At 37.2% G+C, this 18,427-nt stretch overlaps 1 protein-coding gene across 1 annotated transcript in view; it reads left to right on the top strand.

Annotated features, from left to right (window-relative positions):
• LOC136257918 (uncharacterized) overlaps positions 1-18,427 on the top strand; it is a 60,622-nt gene that overhangs the window by 28,065 nt on the left and 14,130 nt on the right. Inside the window, exons 5-7 of the mRNA XM_066051242.1 lie at positions 1,311-1,409; positions 10,681-10,779; positions 13,418-13,498. Of these exons, the coding sequence (XP_065907314.1) occupies positions 1,311-1,409; positions 10,681-10,779; positions 13,418-13,498 (279 nt within the window). The remainder of the gene's footprint in view (positions 1-1,310; positions 1,410-10,680; positions 10,780-13,417; positions 13,499-18,427) is intronic.

Genomic DNA, 18,427 nt, shown 5'->3' with positions numbered 1-18,427 from the left:
GCATCAGTAATACATAGGTGCAGCTGGAATGCAAGTGAACAGCCCATAAGCTTTTAGGAATATAATTATTAGATTCGTGATTGCTGCAGATCATAATCTCACTCATGAATATGAGAATTGTAGCTAGCTTTTAATAAGTGGTTCACAAACAAGTTTAATAAAAGTTAAATTTTAAATTGGAGTAGGGACAATGTAGTACCACTGCAATAAAAAATTACCAAAACAAGCTACATCGGAGTAGTACATAATGTACAAATACTGTAAAACAATAAGAAGTGAATATCCCTACTGTGTATTTTGATTGTAGAATCTCTGTAGCACAGTAGGGATATTCACTTCTTATTGTTTTACAGTATCTGTGCGTTATGTACTACTTTGATGTGGCTCAGTTTCAGTACTTTTTATTGCAGCAGTACTACTACTCTAGTTTAAAATTAATAACTTATTTCTTTTACTTGTCTCACTAATCATAAATTAAAATACATTAACACGTTTGAAGCCAATGAATAACTAATAAACATTTTTATGTGATATTTTAAAGCTTGGAGGTCATGTGGGTTTGTTATTGTTGAGAGCCTTAGCATGAGGCAAGTAATCTAGTAGTGTAGTTTTGAAGTTTCTGTATATTTTTATTTAGTTGCACATGTAGCCACAGCATTTGTCTGCAATGGAAGTGCATGATGCAAGGTGTTGTGCAATGTGTTGGATGATGTAATGCAGCAAGGGTTGTTGTACAATCCACTACATGTGATGAGTCTTTTTATCTGGCCAACTTCATTGTTGTTCAAAAACAATAGCCACCTTACAAAGTAGTGGTGGTATTTATTATTTTATTAAGAAATTTGTTGATGGTTTATGAAGGCCATACAAACAAACTGTGAGTATCAGTCTACTTATGCCTATCAGCCAGGAAAAGGTATCTGGTATAGTTATCCCACAAGCAAGAATCAACTCGTACTTATTTTCCTTTTTACCATCCATTATTAAATTATGGAACACTGCCAGAAGATGTGGTCAATCAGCCATCTATAAACTGTTTTAAGGACGTTTTGTTAAACCATCTGAATTTACTTTGATTGTTTTGTATCTGTGTGTTATACTCCTTGATGGAGTCCTACACAGTAATAAATAAAAAATAAATAAATAAAAAATAGTTACATATCAGTGTGCAACATTAGGTGGTTATGATTATGTACTCTATATACAGTATACAGTATCAAGTGTGGTAGTTAGTGGTACATGTGATAATTGTTTATTGTTATACAAGTGTGGTAGTTAGTGGTACATGTGATAATTGTTTATTGTTATAGGATGGGGAAACTCCACTACACAAGGCTGCCTACTATCGTAGTTATGATGTATGTTTAATACTGTTACAACATGGTGCCAGTGTGGATACAAAGAACAAAGTAATTATTTTGTCAGTTTGCTATTATATCACTGTGTGAGCTTATTAGTGACATTAGCAGATTCTTCCAATGGATTAATGTGTTAAAATTCTATTTAAATAATGTGATTACCTGCACTCAGTACTGATCATTGTGTCATTATTGAACAAAACAGTATAAAAATAAATCAGGGTTAGATGTTTAGCATTTATCATACAATAAGATAGTACTGTAATGAAGGTGTGTGTGTGGCCCACAATAAAATATTACCCAAAAACCTTCCTTGATTTCCCCTCATGATGACATGGCAGTATTGCAGTTGGTTAAAATCTAATCCAAAACAGCCAAGCTGTAAAAAAAGAGTGCGGCCCTGAGAAAGGCTATGGTGAAAAAAGATGTGAAATCCAAGGTGGCGGCCAAGAAATGGCTGTGATGGTAGGTTAATGGTAAAAATTTTAATAACGACAATTCAGGTGAATTTTGTGCCAAGACCAAGCGGCACCAAATTCACCTGAATTGTTGTTATTAAAATTTTTACCATTAACCTACCATCACAGCCATTTCTTGGCCGCCACCTTGGATTTCACATCTTTTTTCACCATAGCTTTTCTCAGGGCCACACTCCTTTTTTACAGCTTGGCTGTTTTGGATTAGATTTCACTTCTTTTTGTATTTGTATGTCCCAAAGCCGGCCTATGGCCGGCTTTAGGGCTTTTTAACCTGTTTTTGTTTCTTTACTACAGGAAGAAGAAAAGATGAAGCAGGGTGATTTCTTTGTAGCTGACCTCTCTGCAAGGTGACCCTTCTAGCTGATCTCTCTACCGGATGACTTGTTTGTAGCTGAACTCTCTACAGGGTGGTTTGTTTGTAGCTGAACTCTCTACAAGGTAACTTCTTCTAGCTGATCTTTCTACAGGGTGATTTGTTTGTAGCTGAATTCTCTACAGGGCGATTTGTTTGCAGCTAAACTGCTGAACTCTCTACAATGTAACTTCTTCTAGCTGAACTCTCTACGGGTGGCTTGTTTCTAGCTGATCTCTCTACAGGGTGATTTGTTTCTAGCTGAACTCTCTACAGGGTGATTTGTTTGTAGCTGAACTCTCTACAAGGTAACTTCTTCTAGCTGATCTTTCTACAGGGTGATTTGTTTGTAGCTGAATTCTCTACAAGGCAATTTGTTTGCAGCTGAACTCTCTACATGGTAGTTTCTTTGTAGCTGAACTCTCTACAATGTGACTTCTTCTAGCTGAACTTTCTACAGGGTAACTTGTTTCTAGCTGATCTCTCTACAGTGTAACCTGTTTCTAGCTGAACTCTCTACTGGGTGATTTGTTTGTAGCTGAATTCTCTACAAGGTAACTTCTTCTAGCTGATCTTTCTACAGGGTGATTTGTTTGTAGCTGAATTCTCTACAAGGCAATTTGTTTGCAGCTGAACTCTCTACATGGTAGTTTCTTTGTAGCTGAACTCTCTACAATGTGACTTCTTCTAGCTGAACTTTCTACAGGGTAACTTGTTTCTAGCTGATCTCTCTACAGTGTAATCTGTTTCTAGCTGAACTCTCTACTGGGTGATTTGTTTGTAGCTGAATTCTCTACAAGGTAACTTCTTCTAGCTGATCTTTCTACAGGGTGATTTGTTTGTAGCTGAATTCTCTACAGGGCAATTTGTTTGCAGCTGAACTCTCTACATGGTAGTTTCTTTGTAGCTGAACTCTCTACAATGTAACTTCTTCTAGCTGAACTCTCTACAGGGTGACTTGTTTGTAGTTGAACCCTCTACAGGGTGATTTGTTTGTAGCTGAACTCTCTACAAGGTAACTTCTTCTAGCTGATCTTTCTACAGGATGATTTGTTTGTCTCTACAGGGCAATTTGTTTGCAGCTGAACTCTCTACATGGTAGTTTCTTTGTAGCTGAACTCTCTACAACGTAATTTCTTCTAGCTGAACTCTCTACAGGGTGATTTGTTTCTAACTGAACTCTCTACAGGATGATTTGTTTGTAGCTGAACTCTCTACAAGGTAACTTCTTCTAGCTGATCTTTCTACAGGGTGATTTGTTTGTAGCTGAATTCTGTACAGGGCAATTTGTTTGCAGCTGAACTCTGTACATGGTAGTTTCTTTGTAGCTGAACTCTTTACAATGTAACTTCTTCTAGCTGAACTCTCTACAGGGTGACTTGTTTGTAGTTGAACCCTCTACAGGGTGATTTGTTTGTAGCTGAACTCTCTACAAGGTAACTTCTTCTAGCTGATCTTTCTACAGGGTGATTTGTTTGTAGCTGAATTCTGTACAGGGCAATTTGTTTGCAGCTGAACTCTGTACATGGTAGTTTCTTTGTAGCTGAACTCTTTACAATGTAACTTCTTCTAGCTGAACTCTCTACAGGGTGACTTGTTTGTAGTTGAACCCTCTACAGGGTGATTTGTTTCTAGCTGAACTCTCTACAAGGTAACTTCTTCTAGCTGATCTTTCTACAGGATGATTTGTTTGTCTCTACAGGGCAATTTGTTTGCAGCTGAACTCTCTACATGGTAGTTTCTTTGTAGCTGAACTCTCTACAACGTAATTTCTTCTAGCTGAACTCTCTACAGGGTGATTTGTTTGTAGCTGAACTCTCTACAAGGTAACTTCTTCTAGCTGATCTTTCTACAGGGTGATTTGTTTGTAGCTGAATTCTGTACAGGGCAATTTGTTTGCAGCTGAACTCTGTACATGGTAGTTTCTTTGTAGCTGAACTCTTTGCAATGTAACTTCTTCTAGCTGAACTCTCTACAGGGTGACTTGTTTCTAGCTGATCTCTCTACAGGGTGACTTGTTTCAAGCTGAACTCTCTACAGGGTGATTTGTTTGTAGCTGAACTCTCTACAAGGTAACTTCTTCTAGCTGATCTTTCTACAGGGTGATTTGTTTGTAGCTGAACTCTCTACAAGGTAACTTCTTCTAGCTGATCTTTCTACAGGGTGATTTGTTTGTAGCTGAATTCTCTACAAGGTAACTTCTTCTAGCTGATCTTTCTACAGGGTGATTTGAATTCTCTACAGGGCAATTTGTTTGCAGCTGAACTCTCTACATGGTAGTTTCTTTGTAGCTGAACTCTCTACAATGTAACTTCTTCTAGCTGAACTCTCTACAGGGTGACTTGTTTGTAGTTGAACCCTCTACAGGGTGATTTGTTTCTAGCTGAACTCTCTACAAAGTAGCTTCTTCTAGCTGATCTTTCTACAGGATGATTTGTTTGTTTCTACAGGGCAATTTGTTTGCAGCTGAACTCTCTACATGGTAGTTTCTTTGTAGCTGAACTCTCTACAACGTAATTTCTTCTAGCTGAACTCTCTACAGGGTGACTTGTTTGTAGTTGAACCCTCTACAGGGTGATTTGTTTGTAGCTGAACTCTCTACAAGGTAACTTCTTCTAGCTGATCTTTCTACAGGGTGATTTGTTTGTAGCTGAATTCTGTACAGGGCAATTTGTTTGCAGCTGAACTCTGTACATGGTAGTTTCTTTGTAGCTGAACTCTTTACAATGTAACTTCTTCTAGCTGAACTCTCTACAGGGTGACTTGTTTGTAGTTGAACCCTCTACAGGGTGATTTGTTTCTAGCTGAACTCTCTACAAGGTAACTTCTTCTAGCTGATCTTTCTACAGGATGATTTGTTTGTCTCTACAGGGCAATTTGTTTGCAGCTGAACTCTCTACATGGTAGTTTCTTTGTAGCTGAACTCTCTACAACGTAATTTCTTCTAGCTGAACTCTCTACAGGGTGATTTGTTTGTAGCTGAACTCTCTACAAGGTAACTTCTTCTAGCTGATCTTTCTACAGGGTGATTTGTTTGTAGCTGAATTCTGTACAGGGCAATTTGTTTGCAGCTGAACTCTGTACATGGTAGTTTCTTTGTAGCTGAACTCTTTGCAATGTAACTTCTTCTAGCTGAACTCTCTACAGGGTGACTTGTTTCTAGCTGATCTCTCTACAGGGTGACTTGTTTCAAGCTGAACTCTCTACAGGGTGATTTGTTTGTAGCTGAACTCTCTACAAGGTAACTTCTTCTAGCTGATCTTTCTACAGGGTGATTTGTTTGTAGCTGAACTCTCTACAAGGTAACTTCTTCTAGCTGATCTTTCTACAGGGTGATTTGTTTGTAGCTGAATTCTCTACAAGGTAACTTCTTCTAGCTGATCTTTCTACAGGGTGATTTGAATTCTCTACAGGGCAATTTGTTTGCAGCTGAACTCTCTACATGGTAGTTTCTTTGTAGCTGAACTCTCTACAATGTAACTTCTTCTAGCTGAACTCTCTACAGGGTGACTTGTTTGTAGTTGAACCCTCTACAGGGTGATTTGTTTCTAGCTGAACTCTCTACAAAGTAGCTTCTTCTAGCTGATCTTTCTACAGGATGATTTGTTTGTTTCTACAGGGCAATTTGTTTGCAGCTGAACTCTCTACATGGTAGTTTCTTTGTAGCTGAACTCTCTACAATGTAACTTCTTCTAGCTGATCTTTCTACAGGGTGATTTGTTTGTAGCTGAACTCTCTACAATGTAACTTCTTCTAGCTGAACTCTCTACAGGATGACTTGTTTGTAGCTGAACCCTCTACAGGGTGATTTGTTTCTAGCTGAACTCTCTACAAGGTAACGTCTTCTAGCTGATCTTTCTACAGGGTGATTTGTTTGTAGCTGAATTCTCTACAGGGTGATTTGTTTGCTGCTGAACTCTCTACATGGTAGTTTCTTTGTAGCTGAACTCTACAATGTAACTTCTTCTAGCTGAACTCTCTACGGGTGACTTGTTTCTAGCTGATCTCTCTACAGGGTGACTTGTTTCTAGCTGAACTATCTACAGGGTGATTTGTTTGTAGCTGAACTCTCTACAATGTAACTTCTTCTAGCTGAACTCTCTACGGGTGACTTGTTTCTAGCTGATCTCTCTACAGGGTGACTTGTTTCTAGCTGAACTATCTACAGGGTGATTTGTTTGTAGCTGAACTCTCTACAATGTAACTTCTTCTAGCTGAACTCTCTACAGGATGACTTGTTTCTAGCTGATCTCTGTACAGAGTGACTTGTTCCTAGCTGAACTCTCTACAGGTGATTTGTTTGCAGCTGAACTCTCTTACATGGTGGTTTCTTTGTAGTTGAACTCTCTACAAAGTGACTTCTTCTAGCTGATCTATCTACAGGTTGACTTGTTTCTAACTGAACTCTCTCTAGTGTGATCTGTTCATAGCGGAACTTTCTGAGTACTGGGTGATTTGTTTGCATCTAAACTCTTTGCATGATTGTTTCTTTGTAACTGGACTCTCTACAAGGTAACTTATTCTAGCTGATCTCTCTACAGGGCAATTTGTTTGTAGCTGAATTTTCTACAGGGTGATTTATTTGAGCTGAACTCTCTACATGATGGCTTCTTTGTAGCTGAACTCTCTATTAGGTACCTTCTTCTAGCTGATCTGACTACAGGGTGACTTGTTTGTAGCTGAATTCCCTACAGAATAACTTACAGTGTAATATAACTGAGTAAATTATAAATGCAGCTGAATGCTTTATTAGGGTGACTGTTCTATTAGAGTATCTCGATCTCACATTTGCTGCACATAGTTGCCTTTCGAATCATAACTCAGTGATTTGTAATCCGATTCTTCTGTACTACTGCAAGGACTTTCTATGATAATTATTCCAGCTACATACTGATTTTCAGCTCGTTGCTCTAAGCGGTTTGCCTGGTAGACACGAAAACTAATAGTTTTTTTATTCATAAAAATCACGGTGGGCGCGCCGGCTTCTTGGGCCGCACGACACACTATCGTGTGTCTTGATCTAACCCAAAAGTTCTTTCTGATTAAATCAAAATGTATTTTGTCAAGTTGCTACAAAATTATAAACAAGTTGAATTCTAAAAACCAGGCACCTTGCAGCTTGCTAAGTCATCTGGAATTAACCAACTATGTATTATTATTGTAACAAATCGGGTTTTTGATTGTGTAATAATACATTTATTATTAGTGTGTAATTCTCATATTTTGTAATTCATGAAATGTTCATAATTCTTTTACTTATGTTGCTATGCACTGCTAAGGAAGCACTTGTTAAACAAACCACTTTAGAAGTATCTTCTAAACTGTTATATAGTTTGACTATTGTGTTTTCCCACAAATTCTCTCTACAAAACCTCAAGGCTATGCTTTTTTTTCCATACAGATACGTATAGGGACACACCCATTTTCTAGTCAAAGAGATATGCATTTCCTAGTAGCCTAAGAGGCATGCTATGGTGTTTTTTGGTAGTTAAATACATGAAGAGCCCAATGGGATGGTAGTTCATGAAGTTTGTAGAGAGTTGCTACACCCGTATTTCAAACCAGCAAAAAGAAACTGCCTCAGTGCAAAAGTTGTCTATGCTCAAGTTTAATACAGGCTTCATTTAGTGTTTAATTTTCATAGCTGACTGCTGCACTATAAGGATTTGCTCACATGGGTGTGTATGGACAAACATAGATATAGGTAGATAGATAGATAGATAGATTGGTACACACACACATTTTACTAAAATAATGTCAATAAACTAGGCGCATGCCCGTAGCCGGCCTTTGGCTTGTGTGTCTGGTTTAAAAATATTCAACAGAGTTTTCTACTGCTTGCCTGCCTGATGCGTTCAGGTTAGCACAGCGGAAAAATGGCTACAGTTACAATCCTACTTACACAGAAGCGGTTTGAATTCACTAAAGAAGAAACTTTTGGCATATTAATATCCATACAATACTTGCACTATTATTCTACTTTTAACCTTCCATATAGCAGTGAGATGGAGTGCTTTTGTAATGGTATATATGTACAATATATATGAAAGTAGACTATTGTAAGTGAGTTACATAGTCTGGCATAGCTGCATGTATATATATAGGTGAACTAGTCTGGTGGCTATGTCGACCTTGGTGCATCAGTAATACATATAGGTGCAGCTGGAATGCAAGTGAACAGCCCATAAGCTTTTAGGAATATAATTATTAGATTCGTGATTGCTGCAGATCATAATCTCACTCATGAATATGAGAATTGTAGCTAGCTTTTAATAAGTAGTTCACAAACAAGTTTAATAAAAGTTAAATTTTAAATTGGAGTAGGGACAATGTAGTACCACTGCAATAAAAATTTACCAAAACAAGCTACATCGGAGTAGTACATAATGTACAAATACTGTAAAACAATAAGAAGTGAATATCTCTACTGTGCATTTTGATTGTAGAATCTCTGTAGCACAGTAGGGATATTCACTTCTTATTGTTTTACAGTATCTGTGTGTTATGTACTACTTTGATGTGGCTCAGTTTCAGTACTTTTTATTGCAGCAGTACTACTACTCTAGTTTAAAATTCCTAACTTATTTCTTTTACTTGTCTCACTAATCATAAATTAAAATACGTTAACACGTTTGAAGCCAATGAATAGCTAATAAACATTTTTATGTGATATTTTAAAGCTTGGAGGTCATGTGGGTTTGTTATTGTTGAGAGCCTTAGCATGAGGCAAGTAATCTAGTAGTGTAGTTTTGAAGTTTCTGTATATTTTTATTTAGTTGCACATGTAGCCACAGCATTTGTCTGCAATGAAAGTGCATGATGCAAGGTGTTGTGCAATGTGTTGGATGATGTAATGCAGCAAGGGTTGTTGTACAATGCACTACATGTGATGAGTCTTTTTATCTGGCCAACTTCATTGTTGTTCAAAAACAATAGCCGCCTTACAAAGTAGTGGTGGTATTTATTATTTTATTAAGAAATTCGTTGATGGTTTATGAAGGCATACCATTATTGTAATGTTCTTCTGTTATAATATTTCACAATATGTTACATCTTCATCGTGGTTCAAGAAATTAAAAGCCATTCTTGAAGATATTGTTTGGTACATGACCAGCAGTGCAGCCATCTTGATGATATCAACTACATGTTTGTCATGACAATTATTCTGCTCCTGTTTAACAACCAACACTTCACCAATGCTAGGTATCCATAGATGTTGATTTGCATGGTAACCACAAAAAACTGAACTAAAATGAATGATTTGCTTGTACTGACAATCCATATTGTCCAGTCACGAGAAATACAGCTGCTAATAACGAGATGGTAGACTCATTTACTTTACAGCTAAGAGTAGAAACTGTTTGTCATTGAAGGACATGGATGTACTTAGACTACATACTAAAATATCACATAAAGTAGACATCTAGAGAATTAGCAAAAGCGTTCAATTGTGCAGGCAATACTGAAGACAAAGGATGAAAAACTGAGGATTACAAGTGAAATGAATACAACCATCCTCAGGCTAAGGCCCGACACTCCACGTACAGATCACCACTGCAGGGCTTGGGAAAAGTAGCCATCAAAACCATACCACTCAAGTCTAGCTGATTTTGATTGTGAAATTAGTTAGTTTATTCATGTAACTTTGTGTTCTTGGTAAAAAATTGAATCTCCTGACATGGGCGATAAGACCAGTTTTCCCAGATCCAGTCACATTGGTGACTGACAGTAAATGTAGTACTCTAATGAATGCAAGGACATCAGAGTAGGCATGACCAATGAGGCCAGCACTTCACCACTTCTTTGATCAGTGTCCAGTTTTATTTATTATTATTTTTATTTATTATTAGCACTTTACAGTGACCAGCACTGAAGGTCTGACAGCAACATGTGCTGCAGCCTTAGGATTACCTAACCTAATTTCAGGGACTTAGATCTAATGACTTGACTTACCGACGGACTGATAAGGTGTAACAGAAAAGGGGCCAAAGTAAGGAAAAAAATCCCTCCAGCCCCAGGATTCGAACTGCAGGTCACCCAATGTCTATTATTAAGCACCTAGCTAACTAGCTAACAGTAGCTCGTACTTTGCACAGCCCAAAATTAGTATATCAAAAGTAATTCTCAAAATTTCCTTGATGCCGTACCCTCAGATCCTCCTAGACTAAGCCTTATTTACTACTTTCAGTTTTACTCTGACACCCCTAAATGACTGTAATAACTGTTCATATTATTGTTATATAGCTCTCTGATAATATGTTTCACCTGCTCAATAACTGTACAATACACAGTCCTAGTAGTGTAACAACTATTTTGTGTACTGTTGTAGTTAAAGCATTAATTGAAATTTTTCACCACATGTCATAAGGTATCTGGTATAGTTACATATCAGTGTACAACATTAGGTGGTTATGATTATGTACTCTATATACAGTATACAGTATCAAGTGTGGTAGTTAGTGGTACATGTGATAATTGTTTATTGTTATAGGATGGGGATACTCCACTACACTTGGCTGCCTACAATAATAACCATGATGTGTGTTTAGTACTGCTACAACATGGTGCCAGTGTGGAAATGAGGAACAAAGTAATTAATGTGTTAGTTTGTTACATATATCTCTGTGTGACCTTATTTATGACATCATCAGTTTCTTCCAATTAATTAATGTGTTGAAATAAATTTTTAAATAATGTGCTTACCTGCACTCAGTACTGATAACAGTGTCATTATTGAACAAAACAATATTAAAATAATTTAGGGTTGTATGTTTAGCATGTATCTCACTAATCATAAAAGGAGATATACCATGTTTGAAGCCAATGAAGAGGTAATAAACATGTTTCTAGTAAATTTGTTAACTTGGAAGTCTTGTCGGTTTGTTATTGTTGAGAGCCTTAGCATGAGATATGTAGTCTAGTAGCTGCTGTAGTACTGAACTTCCGTATTTTATTTATTTATCTCTTTATTTTTCTGTATTTGTTTGTAATGGAAATACATGATACAAGGTGTTGTGCAATTAGTTGGATGGTGTAATGTAGCAAAAGCTATGTAGCTGTTGTACAATCCACTACACATGAGGAGTTGTTTGATCTGGTGAACATTATTGTTGTTTAGTAGCCTTACAAAAACAGTGGAATTTAGTATTACAATTTTAATCAAGGATGGTTTTTGGTGGCCATACAAGCAAACTTTAGCACTAGCCTACATGTGCTTGTCAGTTATGAAAGTGCAAAATGTATTTATAATCATGTTTTGCCAGTATTGTATTTGACGTGAGGGATGCATGAAGCTTTATTAATAGCTTAAAGCATCTGTTTTACTGCTGTATGTACATACTTGAGTAGAAACAATGTCTACATTGTGTTATGACATTGTAACCTTCTTTTGTGTTCACGCATTACCCTGGTGTATGGTTCAAACTAAAAAAATCTGATCAGTTACAATTGTGATAAGAATAGTGAAGCATCTGAGTACACAATACAATGTGAACTTTAAAAAATTAATGAGTAAGGTAAAAGGATGAGTTAGGCCCAAGTTCTATTCAGGCCTCAAGACTAGCTAAAATAAAAGGAAATCCACAGCACAGGTCTTTATTCAACACGACAACACCATTGAGCTGTGTGGTCACATACAGCCACTGACGAGAGCTCCATTATGGCCCCAGACCACATGTATGGATTACTACTATGCTTGGAAAAAGCAGACCATTCATGTTTAGCTGATTTTAATAATGAAATTTCATAATTTAATCATGTGACTTTGTGTTCTCTTGGTGAAAAAAAGCAAATCTGTTGTCATGGGCGATATCCAGTTGCAATGGCCTACACATCATGATCTAGATATTAGGGCTGCACCAATTCTAGTATTGGTATCGGTTTTGGGCCGATACTGCTGTTTTCATGAAGTATCGGAATCGGCCATTATATTGTTGCAAATACCGATTCTTATCACGTGCGAGAATAAAATAACGTTTGTTTGTACTTGCTTATTTTACTAGCACAGTGGACGCCTAAAAGCATCAAGTATAACACTAATAGCTAACTACCGGCAAAATCACTGATCTGTGCTGAAACCTACGTGTGAAAATGCTTTACTGAGAATAAGATCGATATACTCTAATAGAACAGTCAATAACTCTAATAGAGCAATCAGGTAAAAGTGACTTTCAGTATTTTTTTGTAAGCACCATTATGATATTATTATCTACACTTCTCCCAAAGAATACTGGAATATCCACTGGTTAGCATTTCAGTGACTTCCTTCTTTGTGAATCTGATTGGCTACTTCATTATAAACATGAACCATACTGAAAACGTGTACAAGAATACCATGAAATGCAATATACACAGGGCCGCCCAGAGAAATTAAGGGGCCCAGGGCAAAGAGTTAAAGTGGGGCCCCAGAGGCAAGGAGGTTTCCATTCTGAATCACAACTTCACCCAAGCTGTAAGTTGAAGACCAAGGAAAAAAAGAAAAGGTCACAACCTGCTGACAATGCCAATAACTACCCATCACCAACCATATCTCCTTATCTATAAACTTGCTACACTGCTCCTCTGAAGAATACTGTGACTGCTCTATTAGAGTATTTAGATCTGACTGCTCTATTAGAGTATTTCGATCTTTTAAACAGGTATTTAGGGGGGCTTTCATGGAGCCTCCTGGGGTCCCTTTCAGGCTGGGACCCAGGGCAAAATGCCCCAGTTGCCCCCCTGTGGGTGGCCCTGAATATATAATAAATATGTGCACTATGAAGTAACTACTTTAAGGTACTTGGTATCGGTACTTGTACTTGCAGATACTTCCCAGCTGAGTACTTGGTATTTGAAGTATCGGTAAAAAGTGGAATCAGTGCAGCCCTACCAGATATATCTCCCTTCACCACAGTCAATTTACCTGAAAAATAAACACCTTCTCTATATCTAAATATTATTTTCAAAACAATCTATGCATATTTGTAATACACGTGAGGTATACCATGATCATGCATATCACCTAGTCATAACTTATGTGTAACTACATCATTTCAATTCGGCTTCTGGAGAACATCATTGAATGACAGTCAATGTGTCACTGTACTAAGTGTGTAAATATGAAGATGAATGTATCATAATGTAATTTATTTAGGAATGTCTCAATATGTAGCCATGATTCTGAACCAGAAATAGTGTACATATGAATCTGTTGATGTGTAATAAATGTCCATCTCTATTTCATAATGTAGGACAACAATACACCACTTGACATTGCTAAATGGAGAGGATATCATAAGATGGTACAGTTGTTGGAGTCATATCCACAAAAGGTTTCTACAGCATAATTATATATTGTATACAACTGAACCTCTGATCTTTTCATTTGGACACCTCTGTTGTCCAGTCAGCTCAAATTAATAATTGGCTGACCCTGACAGTAATAAAGTTTGAATGAGATCAAAGCACAAGGAGGAAGCCTAAAGGATGCTGTTTACCTGTTAGGTGGCTTGTTTATTTAATAACTAACATTTGATTGCTGGGTGATTACACAGTACACTTTACAGCTCAAAGGAGTGTGACAACAAATATTTTGTAGTAACTTTCACACTGCCTAGTAAAGTGCATAGCACTAACTGAAAGAGATATACTTATAGTCTGTTCACATTCACCTGAGCCCTTGTTTCTTGTTAATAACTCTTATTACATTAGCCAGCTGCCCAAACATTTAGTAGTGTTGTGAAGCTACTGGAACTGTTAATCAAAAAAGTGGTTTGAGAACAAGTGAGTTATGAGGCTTTAAAAATATCCCATAATTTAGTATGGACGATTCAGGCACACAAACATGTTTACAACATGGAAACATGCTTGTTCCAGTACAAAACTATTGGGAGTGAACACATGTTCACCTCTTTGATATTACTATATTTGGTGGGCACAGGTGACAGGTGAACCCATACTGACTATAGTGTACAGTATTTAGCATGTATGTCTTAGTTATGGACATTTTTGAGGTGTAGACTACAACACTGAGAGAGGTTCCACTATATACATGTGATCCTTGTGCTGTGTGTCTGACACTTGATGTTGTAATAATTATGTATTTGTTTAAACCATGTTCATATATTATGTGTCTATCTTGGCAAAAGTTTACACCACTTCTGAATTTCTTTACATATTTTATCTATTGTGTCCAAAGAATAGATCACTAAAGTTTCAACTTGTTGTGATACACTGTTAGTGGTTTTGAATTATAGTGCTAGACAGTAGGAAGAGCAACAAAATCAATTTGTACTGTGACTATACTTAAAATAACCTACAAGCAGTTACATTCATAGCTGTAACTTCTAGTCTACAGCATTGGGATGGATTGGCAGACAAAAAAAAGCTTAGTTTTAGCCTCTACGTAGTCACTGGTGCATATACATTATGAGGGCTTTTCTTTAAAGAAATACGTGACAATCTGTTTATATTTATCCAAATGCATGTGAAATGTATATCATTACTGCTATATACAAAACAATTTAAAACAAAGCTTTCTGAGCTGTCAATGAGCAGGTAAATAAGATGGTGTACTGTACATGTTATTCTGGGAAATAATTGCTCAAACATGGAAAGATGCCAACCTACCCAATTTGGGATATTTTGCACATGCATTGCAGCTTGTTGTGTGTGATGGTGTGTTGTCTCAAAGAACTGTAATTGATGTCCTTACCATATGTGACCGGGCCTGCAAAAACAGGGCATGTGGGCACAAACTATACCCTGTCACACATCAGGTCATATCTCAGTACTGGAGAAGAATATTTGTATTCTGTAACTTGCATCATACAGCCAATTAAATGCTTACTAAGACCTAAGAATTGCATTGCCATAGCATAATGATATAAAAAGTTCTGAGTAATGGAAGCTTGCAAAACAGGCACAAATCATGTTCCCACATGCCCTATTATTGCAGGCCCAGTCACATATGTAGAAGCACTGCTGGCCAATTATTAAAGAATTTAGGCTTGAGCCAATTACACATCGAAAATATCATTCTTTTAGCAGTGCTGACATACCCTATCACAGCCACCTGCAGATGAGATAGAAGGAAATAAACTATTGCTTTTAGCTCTAAGTGATGGTGTTGGTAGTAAGTCATCAGTATAATTACTGGTAGGTGTCCATGAATCATGAAATTTGTCTAAGAATACAGGATTTCAAGCAGCGACTTTGATCTGGTCTAGTACAACAACCATTAAGGCACAAACTTGGGAGATTAGTTGGGCTTTATGCCAGATATTTCTACATCAATTTTCACATGATTCCACTTAGAAGTTTATGAGAATGAGTGTCCGAGTATGCATGATGTCAAAGAATGGATAGTTTACTTTACTAGTGAACTAGTGAATAAATTTAAGCCATGCATGATGTACTCAGATATGACATGTGCAAAGTGTGTTATCTCTTGTATACTGTTACCTGTGTTTTGCTGTTTTCTTGTATGTACACTAGCTTGTTACTGACCACACTCAGCCATTATTTTTCCACAGCACTTCAGTAATAGCTGTTCTGTATTGTGACCATTTTCCTAGGAAAAAATGGTTAAAGAGAGAAGTAAAAAAAAAATAACTGAGCCCCGAAATTAAACAGAACATAAATTTCTTCTTCTTTTCCAAACTTTCATGACTCATAACTGTATAGCTACATATGCCATCTTGCTATGGTAATTTATTTCAGCCCTTATCTAACTCTTAATAAGCCTCACAATACAAACTACAGGATACAAATACTCTAATCCAACACTGTGATATGACCTGTTGTGTGACAGTGTGCACGTGTACTCATGTATCCTGTTTTTGTAGCTCTAATCATAAACAAGCATTGACTCTTTCCTTCCACAAGAAACTGCACTTGTCTATTGACCAAACTATAAAAAAGTTCATTAAAACTCGAGTATAATTCTTGTGTTGCACCGATATCCAAATTAGTCGATTATTCCAATAACCAGTATTAAGCAACAGAATTAGCTGATACCAATAACCGATCCAATATACACTAACACTCATCCTCATCATTATTAAATGACTTATATTAGTGACATAAGTATTGATATACAGCTCATTCTAGGCTAAAATGTAAAGTTAGATGTATACCACAAGTAAACATTACTCATGGTAAACAGGGTTTAAATACATTTTACTACTGCTATACAGCTGAGACAAGTGGCTGGTACTAAAACCTCAGTTTACTGTTGAGCATGGCCTAAACCCTGACAGTTTATTATGGGCATCGCTTGTAGTCACCACTAAACCATCAACACATAACTTAATTAAATGTCAAATAACTTATATCTAGCCTCCCCCACATCATTATACTACACAGTGCAGTGGAAATTAACATCATCTTTGATTTAATCAAAACTGATTAATCAGCCAGTAGCCAATATCGGCAGATACGCAGATACACTGATTACTGAACCAATTATCAGTGCAACACTAATAATTCTAAAGTACCATTCATGTTGAAAATTATTTTCTTGACTTTTGGCTTTAACCGAGTATGAACATTGGAGAAAAAGTTAGTAGACATACAAACACTAAACCCACCTTAATTGCATTTATGTAATAAATTTTTCTATGCTTGTACTTTATAATTCACAGTAGATAGCCAAATCACTCTTATTCTATCATGGTGCCTTGCATGATGCCTGAATTAGAAACTACTCTGAAAAAGAACTTCATGTACTGCTTAGCATAGGTCACTCATTCTGCAGCTGGTGGTATTAATCAAGGGCATTGCTTGACATGATGCATGAAGTGAGGCATGTAGTCTGTTTGTCAAGCTACTGGTGTAACGTGCATAAATTACTTCACTAAAACTATTTCCCTAGAATACTTGCTTGCACAAAGTCTCTGAACTTTAGTAGCTAGGCCACTTATATTAGACTAGTGTGATCATTGTACAGCACAAGTGGCCTAATGCATGTAATGCAGTTAGTTGTAGACAATTTTATAGAGGAGTTTATAATTCTAATTAATAGAAACATCATGTAAGGCACACCATGATGGAGAAATCTTTGCAGGACTAGTTGCTGTAACATGCAGAGATGTCCAGTTCAAGTATAGTATGTACAAACATCATAAAGTACATAATTCCATGAGACGTTGGATCCCAGTTACAGTGGCGCATCCAGAGGGCACATGCTCCCCCCACCCTCCCAATCCCTTTCAAAAAAATTGCATATAAGATCGAGATACTCTAATAGAGCAGTCAATCACTCTAATAAAGCAGTCACAGTGTTCACAAGGCAGTGTAACTTACTTAGCTATGAATAAGGATCTGAATAAGGTTCTTTATATACTTTATAGTATACTAGCATTGGTACCTGCCCTACGTGCAGGACAACGTTGAAACTGGGTCACTACTGCTGACCCGGATGACCCACTGACCCGGATAGCAATCCGGGTCAGACCCGGATTTGACCCGGATGAGACCCGGATTAATTAAAGCCGAGACGTGTTTCGTCCAGTCTCGAGCGAGCGAACGAGTCTACATTTTGAGCGTTCAATTCGTGTTGAGTAAATATTGCAACTGCGATAAGTGGGCGTGGCTCACGAAAGAGCTACGCGATAGCGTTTAGAAGTTTCCACGTCGTCAAACGAACAATTTCGTTTCTCACGTGATCCAATCCGGGTCAGACCCGGATAAATTGTAAACCGGGTCAGACCCGGATGACCCGGAGAAAATGTGACCCGGATGACCCGGATGACCCGGATGACCCGACCCGGTTTCAACGCTGGTGCAGGACACTTTCATATTAACCACCATCATGTAAGCTTATTAATTTAAACACTGAACAGCAGATTTGCATGTAAGCTAAACCAATAATTATCCCAATTATGTGGTGCTGTCCTATCAGGCAGGCATTGTAATAACATGTTGAGTATTTAAAGTAGTACTAATAATTTTCTTGTAGCTATACTGCAAGCAAAGGTTTGAGCAAAATTAACAGTTGCACATTTACTGGCTATAATTTCGGCAAGTAGTTATTATAGCATCACAAAGAATTGGAGTTACAAAGAGAAGGCACTTACTCTAATAAAACACACAGAGAAACGAACATTCACTCAATTGTCCTGCTAATGCCTACCCTATATCTATCAAATGTGCTACGGTATACTTTTCCGACAGTTCATATAGAATTACCAATTACCCAGTTGCAAAGAACTACAGCATACCACACCTTGATCCTGAATCTAATGGAATACCCATCTCTT

This window comes from Dysidea avara, chromosome 6 (genome assembly GCF_963678975.1).
Source record: "Dysidea avara chromosome 6, odDysAvar1.4, whole genome shotgun sequence".
Taxonomy (NCBI): domain Eukaryota; kingdom Metazoa; phylum Porifera; class Demospongiae; order Dictyoceratida; family Dysideidae; genus Dysidea; species Dysidea avara.
The sequence above is the reverse complement of the archived record's forward strand: the minus strand, read 5'-3'. Positions and strand labels throughout refer to the sequence as shown.